Genomic DNA, 18638 nt, shown 5'->3' with positions numbered 1-18638 from the left:
AGACACTGATTTCTTCCTTTGGTCAGTGTTATGGGCTGAATGTTTGGGTTCCCCCCTCCCAAGTTCATTTGTTGAAGCCCTGACCCCCAATGTAATGGTAATTGGAGGTGGGGCCTTTGGGAGGCAATTAGGTTTAGATTAGGTCATGAGGGAGGGGCCCTCATCCTAACATTAGTCCTTTATGAGAAGAGGAAGAGACAAAGAGCACACCCAGGAAAGGCCACATGAGGACACAGCAAGAAGGTGGTCATCTACAAGCCAGGAAGGGGGGAGGGGGCTCACCATAACCTGAATTTGCCAGCACCTAGAGCTTGGACTTCCCAGCCTCCAGAACTGTGAGGAATAAATGTCTACTGTTCAAGCCACTCAGCCTACAGTATTTTGTTACAGCAGCCCAAGCTGCCTGAGACAGAAAGTACCAGATAAAGGGCACATATTACTTAAAAATTCAGCAGCCCCTCCCTTGCCTGGTCCATCGAAAGGATGCACAGAGAGCTGTAAAGCAGCAGTCATTCATCGGCCCTTGACCTTAGTGCGAGAGTTAAAATTTCTAGCAGCTCCTGAAGAGCAACTCAAAAGTCCAAACTTGAGTACTCAGATAGACACAAGGTGAGTCATCACAGGAGGAGCAAGTGCAGCTGGCAGCAAGTCAGGAGTCCCTTGCACACCTTGAAGAAGGGAACATGGAGAACAGGGGAGGGCACTCTTCTCCTTAGTCTACCTCAGAGTCTCAGGCCTTAGAGAGCAATTATGAAGTTAGAGGGGCATTCACAGACCCACAATGTGTGAATATTCGGGGTTCACAGCACCTGTTGGATCAGCTGAGGGGATTACAAGTCCAGGACTGGTGTCTGTATATGATCTAGCAACAGGCAGTTCCAGAATCACTGATACAGGAAACTGTCCCATCCTCCGGTAGCCCTGAACACTACATAAATTGTGGTTGCTTTTTAAGATGCGGATTATCATCACTCCCAGATTCTGTCAGATAGTGAAGCCTGCCAACATTACCTCATTGGCATCTTAATCCACTACTGAGACTCACTAATGAGCAAGACAAAGTTGGGCTCCCCCGAGCACCACCCTGGGCTAAGCACAGAGCAGTGTACAATTAATGTCTGCTTGTTAAGAAGGAGGAGCACCTTCCAGCCTTCTTTGATGACCAAGCCAATATTTCTGACATTTTTTTTGACATTGCTTCTTGAATCGTGACTACAGATGGGGCATGATTTCCTTCCTAGAGTGGGAAGAAAACTGGGATGGCAGATGGCCAGCCAGAAGGCCAGGACTCCCAAAATGCCTGATGCTGCCCTGTGACTGCAAAGAATGTAGCCAGGCTAGCCGGAACAGACTTTCAAAAGCTATTTCTACAAATGTACTAGCAAGCCTCTTGGCAAGCTTTGGAGGATAAGGTCTTTTGTTCATTCATGAAATAAATAAATAAACTAAATACAAGTGTAGAACTTGGTGGTCTCTGGAACTCTAACCTACCCTGTGTCTTTTTACTACCTTCACATCAGAATGGCCTGAGTTAAACATCTAATCACCCTGACCCTGAGCAAAAGGCTTAAGAGAGGCATATTTTGTGGACTTTTCTAGTGTGGAAGGCAAATTAACCAGCAGAGCAAAGGCCCTAGACTGGGCAGAAAGAGGGGCTCTGTTCACCCTGCCTATACTATTTAAGAGATGTTTCTATGGTATGGTGAAGGGTGGGGAAGGCCTTTCCATTAAGTCACTAGTGACTTTAAAACCAAGTTTCATTTTCCAAACACTATTATCTTTCCTTCTTCCTCCTGCTCCCCGCTCCACAAATCCCATCTCCCCTGTGGTTAGTGCGGCTGCAGCTTCCTAAGGCTTCACCTGCTACAGCCTCGGTGCAGCTGCAAGAGGGTGTTATTTGCTTCAAACCAGCTTTGCAACCCCATGCACACCAGAGGAGGATAGAGATTCAGGAGCAGGGAAGGGAGGAGGAGCATGTCAGAAGGGGAAACAACAGCAAACAGAATTAGAGGTGAAATCCCACTGTAAAGGGTTCCTTCACTTTAACCACCTGCTGCGCACTATCTTCTGCGTGGATGCCAAGCTGCTGGAGGGCGGGAACCACGTCTATCGCTTCCTTGAATCTACTGCCACAACCACACACAATTTCTCAGGCCCGTGCTTTACTGCTTTCCACGTGGCAGGAGCTAAAGTAAGTGTAATGTTCAGTTGTTCGAGTGCAAATGAAATAAATGTCTATTGTGACAAACAAGTGGTCATTCCAAAGCATTATGACTGCTTGTTAAAAACATACATTTCCCCAAACCTGGTGAATGTAAATCGATAGAAGAGGAGCCTGGGAATCTGTACTTTTACTAGCATGCCAGCTGATTCCTATCAGCAAGTTTGGGAAATGATGAGAGAGCCACACTCTAGTCAGAACCAGGTTCAAATTCCAGTTTTGGAACTTCTTAGCTGTCTAACTGGAATCTCAGTTTTCTCACCTGAAAAATAAGAATAATAATGCCTACTTCGTAGCATTATTAAAAGGATTTTAAAAGCAATTTAAAGAGAATGTTTAAATGTTTGTTCCCCTAAATGTTTGTTTAAAATGTTTGTTTGTTCCCCTTCATCCTGAAGACACTGGAACTACTAAAAGCCTCTGAGCAGATCTTTAGCTTCAACCCGCTCTGCAACACTCAGACAAATGGCTGCCCAGCCTCGTCGGTAACACCTCCAGTGACAAAGAATCAAATTTACTATCTCCCGAAACAGTTCATTCCACTTTCAGACAGTTTTAATGATGAGCTCTTTCTTCCTTATGTTGAGTTGAGATCTGCCTTGGGTGACAGAACAAATCGAATCCCTTTTCCACATGATAGGGTGACACAATTAGTTTAGATAAGGAAAGTAAGGAGGAGGAGGAGTAGGTGTGGGGGTCCATTTGGAACACACTGCTTGTTTGAGGTACTGGGAGGGCAGTTCCAGTCACGTGTGCAACAAGTGGTTGATATGGGGGTCTGGAGTTCAGTAAAGAGATCAGAGTTGTCATTTACACAACATGATTTGAAGCTGTGAACATAAATGACATTGCCATGTATGGGGCAGAGCTAATGAAACGTATTGAGGAACGGTCAGCAAGGTAGAAAGAGAGCCTTTAAAGAAGGAAGCCGGTAATTCACGTAAACAAATGTGAAGAGGTCAGACCAATGGCAGAGAATCAGCGAACCAGTCACTACTGACAGAGTTGGGCTTCTGCCCCTCTGGAGCCTTCCAGAGTTGCTTGGAACCATACCACCATGCTGACGAGCAGATGCACACTTCCTTTCCTACTGAAAGAGAAGCAATTTGAAGAAATAGCAGCAGCAAGTACGGACAACTGCAATATTTCTCAGCCTGGATGCTAAGACCAATTTCTCCAAATAACGCTCCCATGCTCCTATCTTTGGGGGAAACACTGCCTAGTACAGTCCCTCCTGGAGATTGATCACAGTAAAGAACCCTATTTTCCTCTGTTTAATCCTGCATTTGCCCAACTTACTGAACCACTGATTTTTCACACAATACTTAACATCTTGAGGAGCTAGTGTTTCCTGGCACATAATGTGGCAAATGTGGTGAGAAGAAGAAGAGAAACAAGACAATAGTTTAAGGGACTATTGGTAATCAAAGGAATGTTTTTTCTTTCCTTTTTAAGAATGGAAGAACCTTGAATATACTTAAATGCTGAACAAAAGGAAGCTACTGTAGAGTAAAAAAAGGCCAAAAACGGGCACAAAAAGCAATAGAGCGAGCCAGGCTTCAGGCTTTGGTAGAGGGTTAGCTTAGCGAAATACCTCAGCTCGCTAATCTAGCCATAAAATATTATTTCCCTTGATGAACTCTAGTGATTACAAATGTTCACTATTCTAAACCATATTTACTTTCCTGTGAGGATACAGATGTTATCTACATAAGGTTAAGGGCAGATGATATAAACTGTATAAACTGATTCACTAGAAACAGAGTGCAGTCTCCACCCTCCTCCCCAGAGTCAGACGGAATGCGTCCCTTGCCAGGACCAGACAAGGGTGTTCCAGGTCTTCCAGGTTGAGAGCTGATGCCCCACTCCCCCTGCCCAGGCAGGGAGAGCTCTAGCACAGGATAGGCGGAGAGGGGAAATTTAGAAATAAAGCTCTCCAAAGAAACTGTCTTGGGCTTCCCTGGTGGCGCAGTGGTTGAGAATCTGCCTGCCAATGCAGGGGACGCAGGTTCGAGCCCCGGTCTGGGAGGATCCCACATGCCGCGGAGCGACTAGGCCCGTGAGCCACAACTACTGAGCCTGCGCGTCTGGAGCCTGTGCTCCGCAACAGGAGAGGCCGCAACAGTGAGAGGCCCGCGCACCGCGATGAAGAGTGGTCCCCACTTGCCGCAACTAGAGAAAGCCCTGGCACAGAAGCGAAGACCCAACACAGCAAAAATAAATAAATTTAAAAAAAGAAACTGTCTTGCCTAAAGATCAGCTTCCCACACACACTGGAGTGCCACATCTGCGGGGGCTGGAAGCACGGGAATGGAACAATCCTGACCAAGTCACATAACTATTACCCTTTTGGGGGAGGCGACAGCATATTTCTGAGTCCCCCCATTGGCACCCCAGTGTCTAGGCTGCAGATCCAGAGCAAGGGATTAGGGACAGAAAACAGGAGACTGAAAAGATCACCAGCGACTAGTCCAGCCTTCCTCCCGCTCTCCTCTCTTCACAACAAATGTGAAGAAAGCTGCTCTCAACACAGAGGGGGTAGAGCTGAGGGTTCATTTTAGAAAAGAACCATGAAGGGTTCTAGTGGGCTTGAGGGTCAAATCTGGGCTCCCTTGGCTCTTCTCCCTGCAGGAGGGTCAGGAACTAGCTACTGAGAAAAAACAAATCAAGCACCGAGAGAAAAACTGCAATTAGCATTTATATCGGTTGGCTATCAGTCATCTCAAACCCCAAGGACAGAGTAGATGTCACGTTGCCAGGCAACTAGCAACTGTAGCCTCCCCTCCCCACCCTCCAGCTGGTATCAGAGGCCACTAGAAAAAGTTTAACCCAAGAGTCTGATACAAGCATTAAACACACACACACACACACACACACACACACACACACACACACACACACACACGGCTCAGAGGAGTAATCCTATCCTACCACCTCTTTCTCTGAGGAGTTTACCCTTGGAGAGGTGCAATGTACTTGCCCCAGACTGTTGGAGCTTTGCCAAGAAGCCCAAGCAGGAAGAAGGAAACTGTCCCTAATTCTAGGAGGAGTCCCTAGTGTTCATTTAGCAATCCAACTCTCTAAGAGGTTTGTACTTTGACCTGACAAAGTATTATAATGTGACTCAAGGGTCAAAAGCTCAGCCTTGGACAGTATCTCAGAACAGCTTTCAGCAGCAATACACTCAATGCTATATATCCGTTCCACCCACACTTCCTGCGGAAGATACACCATCCCATCCCATGTCCCATGATTCAGATACAGCAGACCAGTGCACAGGGAGTGAGGGAACACAATTTAAAAAAAAAAAAAAAACAGAAAGCAGCAACCTGTCAGTTCTTTGGTTTCTTAAAAGAGACCCTGTACCAGAACACAGTGATAGCTGATATGCTCGCATACAAATTCTGATGTCTATTATGCATATGTAGAAGGGGGGAATGCCAAGTTTCCCCTCAAATCACAGATTGCAAGCAAAGTACTTTGAACATTTGAGTGCTCTCTGAATGCTGACTAGCAACAATCACCCAACAGTCTTTTACAATTAGAGCAAAATGAAAATTTCCCATACTGAGTCATTCAGGAGCAAAAAGGAAGAAGCCAGCTCACAAAAGGGAGGAGATACTGACCATAAAGTACACAAACCTGAGCATACAGTGCAAAGTGTTGTTTTAGTACTGGGAGTACACACTCCCTACCCCACTAGTTAAACAAGAAGGGCTGGGTTGGCACAGAGCTCCCCTCGTGCAGCACAAGGCCTGGTGCTCAGAGGTGAGACTTACCTGACGTACAAGGACCTCTTCTCACTCGTTCGCAGGGACCCAGACCCAGAGCTCATACTGCTGTTCATCATTTGTTCTCGCAAGTCATGTATCTTCGATTCAAAGCGACTGTATTCTGTCAGAGAGACAAGGGAAAGGACAAGAAAAGAATGAACCCAAGGAGTTGCACCAAGCCTGTGTGCCAGCGGCCAAACAGCCAGAAGGACCCTTGGCTTCAAAGCAGCCAGAGCCAGCCCAGTCAATCTTTGCTTTGATAAGCAGAGTACCTCCTCCACGCACAGAAAGATTTCTCTCCACCCCCAGACTAGTAGAATGAAAGAATACACCTGAAAAAGGAGTAACATTTGGACATATCGAATGGAAAAAGCTCACTGATCCTTAAAAAAAATAACAACTGGAAAGAGGTTCCAGTGCAGCCTTCATTAATCTTTACAGCAGGCACTAAGGCCCAAGGAGAGCAGATGGGAAAAGAGACTTTCCCGAAAAGTGGATTGCAGAGAACAGATGGCCCTGAGATGCAGGGTGGTGGGGCAGGGAAGGACCTGAGGCCATTATATCACTGTTAGGCAAAGAAGATGATCTGTTTCTAGATGACTTTTTTTTTGAGGGGGGACGTTGGAATGCAGTACAAAGGTAAAAACAAACCTCACAATCAGAAGAGAAGATCACAAAGCTCTCCTGAATTATTTCCCTTTTAACAAACAGGGTCTTTGGCTTCAGTAACAATTGAACATTACAATAGAAATTCTCCCAAACCCAGAAGTCTGCTGACATCTCTCTCCCCCAAAACCATCTAGCCAGGGGGGTCATAAGTCCATGCCCAACTTTGTAGCCCACTGACACCATTACAACAGTCTGAAAAAGCCTCATCATTCTGGAAAGGTGACTACAGGTTTACACCCGATTTAAGAAAACCTGACATAGGAAAATTAACTCTATCCATACAATTATTATAAAAGGCTTTTTACAGGGCTACTTTGCTGTGACACTCTCCTAGCACGTTTTAAATATGATTCACATTTACCACAAACACACACACACACACACACACCACACATTTTTCAGGTCTATAATTGCCAGTCTATAATTGCCACATAAAATGGGATATATCTAAGGCACAGACTGTGAAAACGGTAGAAAACAGGCATACTTCACTATGACAAGCTGATTTTAAAGGAAGTCACAATTTATACTGGGGGTTGAAGGTTGGGGAACTGCTTTAAAAAACAAACACATTTCCAGGAAAAAAGAATTCCACAAAAGCATTTTCATGCACCACAGAGGGCTGGCAAGAAGCATCCCCATCTAGTCTGTATGACTCTACAGGCAGAAAACAAAACACCTGTTCTAACACCTGACACTCCCCTTCCCTCAGCAAAGCAACCTGACCTTCAGCTGGGTATAAAGGGAAACAGTAAAAAGCCTAAACAGGAGGGAATAGAGTTCTAACCCATACAAATATCCTCTTCTCAACAAAGTTTCTTTTTGTTCACTCTGGTACCAATGAAGCCAACTGGTTAAACTCATGTGCTCTTTCATTCATCACGCACTGGTGTTATGGTGATTTGTCCTCATTACTTACTCCTGTCCCTGAAATCCTGCAGGAAGCAGTTAAGTCACTGACTCACCCATTAAATATTGGGGAAAGAAAAAAAGAGAGACAGCAGCTGGACAATGTCCCTATTCTGAGGGTTAGAAGGCAACACATCAATATCAATGAGGCTTCCCAATCTAAAGGTAGAAGGTGGTGACCGATCTGTCATGGCAGCCCAGGACGGCCCAAGTGCGCAGCAGCAGGGCTATCTACCTCTAGAGCCGCCCAGGCGCGGGTCCCATCCCAAGGCTCAGCCCTCCGGCCCAGCCCTCTCCAGTTGGCTCCTTTCTGGCCCTCCTCCCCACTCACCGGCTAAAAGGAGACTGGGTGAGACAAAGAGCTTTCTGACCAAGCAACCCCTTCTTGAGCAAGATAAGTAAAAGGCAGATATATGCACTGAACACAGAAAAAAAAAAGAAAAAAAACCCACCACCCAATCATCCTTAAGCCATTTTCCCCCTCCTCCCAACTTGCTTATATATTCTCTTCTTTGGAATTGGCTTGCCCACTGAACTCCAACTTAGCAGCCGGTCATGGCAGTTGCTTAGTAACTACATTTCTTAAAAAACCATTTAAAAACAACCACCAAACCACTATTTCCTCAAAGCTCCTAATCCAAGGTTGATAACGCTGGGCCAGAGGGCCCACTTAAAATAGACTATAGAAAGAGAACAAGGCTATTGCTTTAAGGAAGCCACTTTCTGTTTTCTCTGTGCTACTAAGCTTTCAAGTCTAATAAATAGTGTTTTATTCATTTTTTCCCCATTCAGATGATACCCTTGGAGTTCTAGCTGCTCATCGGTCTCTGCCTTTTATTTGTAGAGTTATCTAATGTCCAGTAGGCACAAAGTAGGCTCTGAATAAATGATTGTTGGGTAAATGAGGAGCAGATTAAAAAACTCTGCCCAAGTCGATGCTTCTGTTCTCACACTAATAAAACTAATGGTTTATTTAACTGATGGCTGCCAGCTTCACTGAGGGCTTGGAAAAGTAGTTGAGAAGTATTCCCATTTGCTTTTGTTCCCAAGGTTAATTGTTGGGAGCAATTGGAGTATATGTTTTTTAAACACCTTTTTGAGATGTTAATAACCCACAGTGGGCATCTGATTAACAAACTTTGTGTATAACAAAGAAAAAAATAATTCTAACAAAAAGCTGTTTAGAATAGTCTTTAGATAGTACCTCATCTTAGTATTGAGGCCTCATTTTCCAAGGACAAAAGCTTCACCTAAAAAGCATCTGAATTCTAAGACCTTACAATTTGCCAAGGTCCCTCTTTTTCCCTTCCACTCATAACAAAGCCGTTGCTGGAAGGCATCTCCTAGGCCTAAGTCTTTGCCTAAGAAGCCCACCAGACCAGCCTCTATAATCCAAAAGGCCTACTTCAAACAGGCTATTTTAAAGAAACAACACTTATTACTAAAATCTCAAGTCTACTAAACTGTGTTATATTCCTTTTTTTCCCATTCATATGAACCCAACCATTTGTGATCCACAAAGATATCCACGGTGAGTCAGTCATTGCTCCCTCATTCTCTTAACTAATCACAGAGAGAAAAGGGGATGGGGTAGGGGACAATCAGACATCATTCCCCGAAACAGGATTTCTCACTGACCATCTGGGGTGCCTCTGAAAGATCAGGATTTGGGACCCTACCCCCTGATACACTGACTCAGAACCTACTGAGTGGGCCCAGGAATCTGTATTTTTAACAAGCATCAAGGTAATTCTGATGCCAAATAAAATTTGAAACTGCTGGTCTTGATTACAAAATTGAGTTTTGTTTTATTTTGTTTTGTTAGTTCGGGGAAAAAATAAGGTAAGTATCCTGCAGCCTGTCTCAAAAGGAAGTTAGGGCAAGAGGGTTGGAAAGCTCTCCAAAAAAAAAAAAAAAAAGGCAATACAACTGCAAATTCCACAGGAAAGGAAAGCGCTAAAGAAGCCTCTGTCCAATATATACACTACCAAACGTAAAATAGATAGCTAGTGGGAAGCAGCCACATAGCACAGGGAGATCAGCTCAGTGCTCTGTGACCACCTAGAGGGGTGGGATAGGGAGGGTGGGAGGGAGGGAGACGCAAGAGGGAAGAGATATGGGGACATATGTATATGTATAACTGATTCACTTTGTTATAAAGCAGAAACTAACACACCATTGTAAAGCAATTATACTCCAATAAAGATGTTTAAAAAGAAAAAAGAGGGCTTCCCTGGTGGCGCAGTGGTTGAGAGTCCGCCTGCCGACGCAGGGGACAAGGGTTCGTGCCCCGGTCTGGGAAGATCCCACATGCCGCGGAGCGGCTAGGCCCGTGAGCCATGGCCGTTGAGCCTGCGCGTCCGGAGCCTGTGCTCTGCAATGGGAGAGGCCACAACAGTGAGAGGCCCACATACCGCAAAAAAAAAAAAAAAAAAAAAAAAAGAAAGAAACCTCTGTCCCCTGCCCAATGTGCCTGCAAAGAAATCTAATGAGTTTACACTTTTTTAAATTATAAAAGTAGCACATGATTTTTAAAGATCTTTAACTTTTTTCTTTGGACATTCCTGTATCATTTCCCCATCCCACTACCCAGAAGTAACCAGTTAGGATTTTTAGTATGTATCCTTCCAGACTTACTTCCATGTATATATCGTTTATATACATACACTCACAACTCACATTGATTCACATGCTTTTTTCATTCTCTGATATATAATGGAAACCTATTCATGTCAGTACACAGTGATCTACCTCGTCCTTTATAATAGCTGCAAAGTATTGCATATTTTGGACAGACCATAATTTATTCAGTCATATCCCAACAGACATACATTTAAATTGTTTATAATTTTTTTATATTACAATCAATGCTGCTCTGTATATTTGTATGAGCATTTCGATAGCATAGATTCCTAGAAGTGAAAATGCAGGGTCAAATTACATGCACATGAAAAAATTTGATTGGCACTACGAAACTGAACCCCAGTATTCTGAAACCTTCATGACTGGAAGTGAGGATAAACTGCTAGTCTAAAGCTTCCAGCAGCTCTTCTGTTCCTGAAGAAGTAGAGGCAGAATTTACCTTTAAGGACAGATTGATCTTTTTGTTTGGGGGAAAAAACTCTAATAAGCCTTTTGGTTATGAAAAAGTAAAGCCAAGACTGCATTCTGGAATAGACAAAGAGGAACCTCAAATGTTCTCTCTGCATAACCACAGAAAAGGTCCTCCTGTGGGTGGAGCTGCTGATTCAAAGGACTTGTCCTACCACCTATATGATACTTTATCTACCTCTAGAAATATCTACCTCTAGACTTCACCACTCTGCCTCCCCCTACTTAGTAATTTCATGCCAAACCTCCCTGGTACAGTAAATGACAGCCCCCTTCCTCCTGTGCACAACCAGTGTTTCCTCCTGTGCACAACCAGTGTTTCCTCACTGTTTTGCTGATGTTCTTCCTAATTGCTTCCTCAATCCATCTCTTTCTTTCTAACTTCCATTATCATTGCCTTTTCCTTTTCTCATGATTATTTTTATCTCTTGCCTGAATTTAGGTCACACTGTGTTATCTCTTCTCTGGACCACTGCTGTATTGCTCTAGCTGGTGGTCTGCCCCCAGGCTCTCCAAACTCCAATCCAGCTTAAGATTCTTATTTGAAAAGCCTTCCTAAAATGCCAACTTGTAGCCCTCTGTCCAGGTATCTATAATAACTCAACAGCAACTAAAGAACTTTAATATCTCAACTAAAATTTCAAAGACTGCTAAAACCATCATCTTGTCACTCTCAGCCGATCTATCCCATGTCTCATTAGACAGATCCTCTTTTTTTTTTTTTTTTTTTTTTGCAGTACGCGGGCCTCTCACTGTTGTGGCCTCTCCCGTTGCAGAGCACAGGCTCCGGACGCACAGGCTCAGCGGCCATGGCTCACGGGCCCAGCCACTCCGCGGCATGTGGGATCTTCCCGGACCGGGGCACGAACCCGCGTCCCCTGCATCGTCAGGCGAACTCTCAACCACTGTGCCACCAGGGAAGCCCCCCAGATCCTCTTTTGATCTAACCTGCCTGGAACTCTTGAACACAATTTGTTCATTCATACCTATTATTCCCTTGTCCTGAAATTTTCCTCCCTGCCTGACACTGAACATCCTTTATGTCCTTCACCACCCAGAAGTTTTATTCATTCATTTATTTATTTATTCAAATATTAACTAAATGTCTACAGTGTGCCAGGCATTATGAGAGCTGATGGGGATATAATGGTAATCAGTTCCTAGAAATTACAATAATGAAAAAAACAACTATTTAATTACAATTTTAATTACGATTGTGACAACTACTATGAAGAAAATGCTACGAGACGAACAGGGTGACCCAATCTACTGAGTGGGGGATGGGAGGTTAACAAAAGGTTTCCATGAGGAAGTGACATTTAAGCTGAGCCTTTAAGGATGAAGAGTTAGCCCGGGGAAAAGGGGTAGATAAAGAAAGCATTCCAGACAGAAGGAACAGCATATGTGAGAGTACAAAATATCTGGATCACAGGGAAGTAAGGGAATACTGGCAGGAGATCAGACTTGTAAGGTAGACAGAGGTCAGATTATACATGACCTTGTGGACTACAGTAAAGATTTCTGCTTTCATCCTAAGAGTAACAGAAAGAAGTCACTGAAAGATTTTAAGTAAAGGAATGACATGAACATGTGTGTATGTGTATCACTATGGCTATTGTGGGGAGAATAAGTGTGGTGCCTCACATGTAGATTTAAGTTTCTTGACAGCAGAGGACCATGCTTCCTCTTTTTGTCTAGGCCCTACAGCCCCTAGGGGGCCTGCTTTACAGCATCCAAACCAGCTAGCCCCCTAGCCTCTGCTCAAAAATATCCAATGTTGGGAAGCTCTGTATTCCTTAATTATTAGACAACACTATTCAAGAGAAAATTCTTGGATTGAGGGCCATCTCTTTTGCTAGCTGGTCCTACTTTGGTGTCTAAAACAGTATAAAACATGATGGATTCTCTTCTGCATAACTGTATGAAGGAACAGTTTAAAGAAAATCAAAGAGCTGGGAAAGCCTGGAGCAGGTTCCAAGACTACTGAATAAGACTGCCAACAAACACAGGAAAGAATGCTCAACATCACTAATCATTAGAGAAATGAAAATCAAAACTACAATGAGATATCATCTCACACCAGTCAGAATGGCCATCATCAAAAAATCTAGAAACAATGAATGCTGGAGAGGGTGTGGAGAAAAGGGAACCCTCTTGCACTGTTGGTGGGAATGTGAATTGGTACAGCCACTATGGAGAACAGTATGGAGGTTCCTTAAAAAACTACAAATAGAACTACCATATGACCCAGCAATCCCACTACTGGGCATATACCCTGAGAAAACCATAATTCAAAAAGAGTCATGTACCACAATGTTCATTGCAGCTCTATTTACAATAGCCCGGAGATGGAAACAACCTAAGTGTCCATAATTGGATGAATGGATAAAGAAGATGTGGCACATATATACAATGGAATATTACTCAGCCATAAAAAGAAATGAAATTGAGCTATTTGTAATGAGGTGGATGGACCTAAGGTCTGTCATACAGAGTGAAGTAAGTCAGAAAGAGAAAGACAAATACCGTATGCTAACATATATATATGGAATTTAAGGGAAAAAAATGTCATGAAGAATGGGGTAAGACAGGAATAAAGACACAGACCTACTAGAGAATGGACCTGAGGATATGGGGAGGGGGAAGGGTAAGCTGTGACAAAGCGAGAGAGTGGCATGGACATATATACACTACCAAACGTAAAATAGATAGCTAGTGGGAAGCAGCCGCATAGCACAGGGAGATCAGCTCGGTGCTCTGTGACCACCTAGAAGGGTGGGATATGGAGGGTGGGAAGGAGGGAGACGCAAGAGGGAAGAGATATGGGAACATATGTATATGTATAACTGATTCACTTTGTTATAAAGCAGAAACTAACACACCATTGTAAAGCAATTATACTCCAATAAAGATGTGAAAAAAAAAAAAGACTGAAGAGAAGGTGGAGTGTGAACAGGGGAAGGGGAAGTGATGGAAGGTTAGGGGGCCAGATTATAAGAGTTTGAGATAGGACTTTTCTTACTAGGCTTTGGGAACTACTGTTAAGTGTTTAAATAGGAAAGTGATACAATTAGAACTAGGTTTGGGGGAAGATTATTCTGAGAACATAATACAGAAGGGAAAACAGCGACAAAGATAACAGAGACCTGTTCTACTAGTATAGACAATGACTTGAAAGGCTTGACATAGTGTGGGGGCAACTGAGGACAGAAAGAAGAGGCAAGAATCAGGAAATATGCGGGAGCTAGAGGAGAGAAAATCTGACATCTGACTGGATGTAGGGTGAGAAAGGATCAAAGGCAGCTTCTGAGTTTCTTCCTGAAAGACCAGGAAAAGGTGGGATAATATCAGCCATAATAGAAAATGGCCATCATGTACTCCAAGTAAGTTCTCTATTCTCCAGGCTAAATATTGTTACTTCCTTAACCATTCTTCATCTAACATGGTTTCCAGGCCCTCCACTACCTCTCCCTTTTTAAAATCTAGTGCCCAGAATTTGTGGTGATGTCATTTTCTTTACAAAACTGTAAGCTCCTTGATGTGGTTTTTGTTTCCTTCTCAAAGTTTAGCATGGCAATCTGCACCCTTGTTGAGTCAACGATCTTTACTGAATGTGCTAACTCACTATAAAGATCCAACAAGACAAACCTGGACACTGTAATTATCAAATTCTGACTCCTCAGGAACTAATGTAAGAAAAAAGAATACAAAACTTTCTCCTCCACTGACCCCAAAATGGTAAAAACTGAACAACAAAACCACAAACCAGTTCTGCAAAACACTAACATATCAGAGGTTTCAAGACCTACTTAATAGCCTAATAAAGCATCAAAGAGGACTGAAACTACAATATTCACTAATATGAAATGGACACATAACCAAGCCTCCAAATCCATCTCCCCTATAAGACTTTGATCTCAAATGCATCTACGTTCCTAATGACAGAAAAACTGTCTTCTCAGGATAAAAAATGACATTTGTCAGTAATTTGGAAAAGCAGAAAGGGGCTCAGTTTCTCAACCCATAGAAGACTTATGTGGTTCTATTTAACTATGGGTAGGAAAATGTTGTAGAGACAGGAAACAATGGGAAGCAAAAAAGGGTACTTACTCTGCATGAAGCACTGACTACCTATGGTTTGAATGAAGATATAAAAGGTAAATGCTCCAAAATAAAATAAAAACCATGCCTACCAAATTTGGAAGTGACAATGAAGCTGGGGAGACAACTGGATGACAGACTTCAGACACACAGATTGTGACAGGTAGGAACAATGGAAAGATGGGAATACAAATAGAATGCAAAAGAGAAATGTTAACTTCCTGACCTTGAGTCCCCACACAAATACTGAGTAGGGAAGACAGGGCTGAATAACGGCATGTGTCTTGGTTGGCTATCAACACAAAACAAGTCAACAGCTGCCCAAAGGCTCATTTGTTCCTATTGAAGTGAAGGTGTTCCAATCTCAAACTCATACAGCCCTCATTTGCCATTGCTGAGCTGCCCTGAGCTCAGAGGAATCACCCGTTGCGCAAATGTACAGAACTCATGAGAGAGTCACAGATTTTGATGAGTATGAATTGTGTTTTAGGTTTCTACAGTTACCTTTGGAGTGCAAACCCTCAGGATTTGTATGAATTACAAGCATCTGTCCCAACAACATAGCTCATGTTTTCAAAAGAAATGGATGGAGCCCAAAGTAAAATAAGCCCATCAAGAAGATACCTGTCAGTGTGGTGATAAGTACATGAATCGTCAAACAGCACAACATTTCTTGGAATCACAAACTTGTCTCTATAAAATAATATGAAGCCTATTACTTGGGTTAGTTTCTAATTATGGGGCCTACTATTTAAAGAATCTGACACCTCTAAGAGAAGCCGCAGACCCGGACCGGAGCAGCTCGGAGGTGGTGAATAATAGCTGTTCAAGTCTGCAATAAAAAATGGCCTCCAGGGCTTCCCTGGTGGCGCAGTGGTTGAGAGTCCGCCTGCCGATGCAGGGGACACAGGTTCGTGCCCCGGTCTGGGAAGATACCACATGCCGCAGAGCGGCTGGGCCCGTGAGCCATGGCCGCTGAGCCTGCGTGTCCGGAGCCTGTGCTCCGCAACGGGAGAGGCCACAACAGTGAGAGGCCCGCGTATCGCCAAAAAAAAAAAAAAAAAAAAGGCCTCCAATAAAACTACATTGCAAAATATGGGAAACAAACAGAATGGAAAGAGTAAAAAAGTCGAAGAGGCAGAACCTGAAGAATTTGTGGTAGAAAAAGTACCGGACCGACGCGAAGTGAATGGGAAGGTGGAGTATTTCCTGAAGTGGAAGGGATTTACAGATGCAGACAATACTTGGGAACCGGAAGAAAATTTAGATTGTCCAGAGTTAATTGAAGCATTTCTTAATTCTCAAAGAGCTGGTAAAGAAAAAGATAGAACAAAAAGAAAATCTTTTATCTGACAGTGAATCTGATGATAGCAAATCAAAGAAGAAAAGAGATGCTGCTGATAAACCGAGAGGTTTTGCCAGAGGTCTCAACCCAGAGCGAATAATTGGTGCCACAGACAGCAGTGGAGAATTAATGTTTCTCATGAAATGGAAATATTCAGACTTGGTGCTGGCAAAAGAGGCAAATATGAAGTGTCCTCAAATTGTAATTGCTTTTGTGTGTGGGGGGGGGTTGTGTGTGATTTTTGTGTGTGTGTGTGTGGTTTTTATTTGTAATTGCTTTTTATGAAGAGAGACTAACTTGGCATTCTTGTCCAGAAGATGAAGCTCAATAATTGTTTGCATTGCTTTTTACATATATATTTTTTTATCAAAAATCTGGGTCTTGGTTTTTTTGATTTATTAGTGTGAAGAAATAACTACATTCTAATGAAAATCAAGTTTGATATGTTCGTTTTGAAGTAGTATTGGGGAAGTTGTTGGGTTTTGGGGGGGATTTTTGGTTTTTTTGTTTTCATTTTTTTTTGCATCTGTAGCACTGGTTACTTTGAACAAATAAAAGCAGCTTTCTGTAGTTGCTTCCTTTAGCAGAAAAGAACGTTTGATACCACGGTATATTATTTCCTCTGCATTAGAGAACAGCTTTTCTAAATGTTGGGGAAAATCTCCATAGTCATTACTCAATCAGAACTTAGAATTTGCATTTAACTCATATATGCCTAAGGACCATTCTGGGTTTTTTGTATGTGTATACATATGTAAATGGTTTGGGGATTTTCTGGTTATTGTTTAAATACATTTACCAAAACAAAAACAGCCTTTCACAACCATGGATAAGCCCATGTTTCTGGGATTCTATCATTTTGAGCAATATAAGAAATCACTTCAACTTAAATTGAAAATTTAAGTCTTAACCTTTCAAATTAAATAATTTTGTAATTAATTAGACAAATTAATGTAAACAATTTAAATTGGATAATTTTTTAAAGCAGCCCTACCAGAATCTGCATCCATATCTACCATCATATAAATGCAGTTTTATATGTAAAACCCCTGAAAGTAAAATTTTATCTCTGTCAACCCAAATGAAAAAACTAGAAAAATTCTGGTATGTTTTAATTAGCCAAGCAAGACCTAGTTAAATGGACATTTAAAGCTTCCTTTTGGCAAACCATTCTTTTATAAGAAGTTGAAATCCCTGTGCTGTATTTACTGAAAGACTGTGATACATGGAATGTCTCAGACTTGTTAATGGAAACCTAATCAGATGGTTAGAGATGTTGGCAATTTAGGATCTGCAGGAATAAATGAGTGAACAAACCTTACTAATCTAAACTTGACCTGCATGTTTTTTCAAACTTTACCCCAACCCATTTCTTACATGTAGGCTCAATCTTCTCAGTATTTTGGGTTACTGGTTCAGCAGAAGCCAGGAAAAACAATAACTCTGTAGTAATCAGAATGTTATTCAACTGTATATTGTTTATTTTATTGTAAATACTGGTGAACAGTGGTCAATAGTTTTATATTCAAAAAAAGAATCTGACACCTCTAAAACTAGACAATTTCTCAGTTCCCTTCTAATTTTGACATAATTATGATTTTAGAACCAAATCAATGAGGTCCATAAGAAATCAAACCTAGGACTAGTCTAATAAAAATTTTTAATATGATCTACAAGAAGGAAATCTTCACATCTGCAAATAATCCTAAACTCTTTGGGTCAAAAAAATACCAATTTAAGGAGTATAAATTGCAAGAAAAAGAATTTAAGGCTATATGAGGGGGCAGAAAAGTTGCAAACAGACCTCCATATGGGCAAATGCTGCTTGAAGAAAAATAATTTCAGCTCTACTTTTAGAACAATGGGCTTGGAACTATGACTAACCCAGAACAGAAACTTCAGTGTCATTGTATTCTGGTCCCTGCACTGTCACAATGTGCTTCCTCACCCATACACACACATTACCAGGGTCCTGATACTGGGAATAAAACAGAAAACAAGATATGCCATAAAAAAAATCCAGATTATCCCTACTGACTGGATGTTTCTGTCCCCTAAAGAGCTTAGTGAGGATGCAGGAAGGGCCACTGAGCAAAAGTGCTATACTATAAAAAGGTGCTATGACATTCAGCCACCTGGCCTGAAATGAGTAGAATGAAAAATGCTTTGCTCTCACATCAAGCTAAGAAAAAGTTTTTCATAGGACCTGGCCATTGGCTCTCCTCACCCTGTTCTGGATCACCCAACAGATCAGGGTAAAAGCTTCAAATAGGGCCTTTTCTCTAATTCAAAAGAATTTCATATAGCATATTCAAATGCAAGATTAACAAAGCCTTTAGCTCCTTTAACCCATAAGTCAAAGTCTATGTAAGAACCACCCCAAGACAAAACATCTCATCTAGAAAACATGAGAATGAATACCTTGCCCTGAAGGTAGCAGGTACTCTTGTTCACAACAATCTTTTCCACTTAACAGAAATGCTGCAACACAGTGCCCGAAACACACAAC

General features: G+C 42.3%; 1 protein-coding gene and 1 pseudogene across 13 annotated transcripts in view; one reads left to right on the top strand and one right to left on the bottom strand.

Moving 5' to 3' along the window:
- The window catches only part of DLG3 (discs large MAGUK scaffold protein 3), a gene marked incomplete at both ends in the record, with an annotated part of 59421 nt that overhangs the window by 17455 nt on the left and 23328 nt on the right, over positions 1 to 18638 (bottom strand). For 8 of the 12 annotated variants that reach the window (XM_079727680.1, XM_079727671.1, XM_079727676.1 and 5 more), the window contains one exon: positions 6001 to 6115. In XM_079727680.1, coding sequence (XP_079583806.1) covers positions 6001 to 6115 — 115 coding nt within the window. Of the gene's footprint in view, positions 1 to 6000; positions 6116 to 18638 lie in introns of those variants that run through there. The other 4 variants (XM_079727682.1, XM_079727672.1, XM_079727673.1 and 1 more) reach the window with 1 other exon arrangement.
- Positions 15859 to 16460, top strand: LOC307069056 (chromobox protein homolog 3-like; annotated as a pseudogene). The gene is made up of 2 exons: positions 15859 to 16342; positions 16401 to 16460. The product of its transcript is annotated as a chromobox protein homolog 3-like (transcript).

This window comes from Hyperoodon ampullatus, assembly GCF_949752795.1.
Source record: "Hyperoodon ampullatus genome assembly, chromosome: X".
NCBI lineage: Eukaryota > Metazoa > Chordata > Mammalia > Artiodactyla > Ziphiidae > Hyperoodon > Hyperoodon ampullatus.
This window is presented reverse-complemented; position numbering and strand designations above follow the sequence as displayed.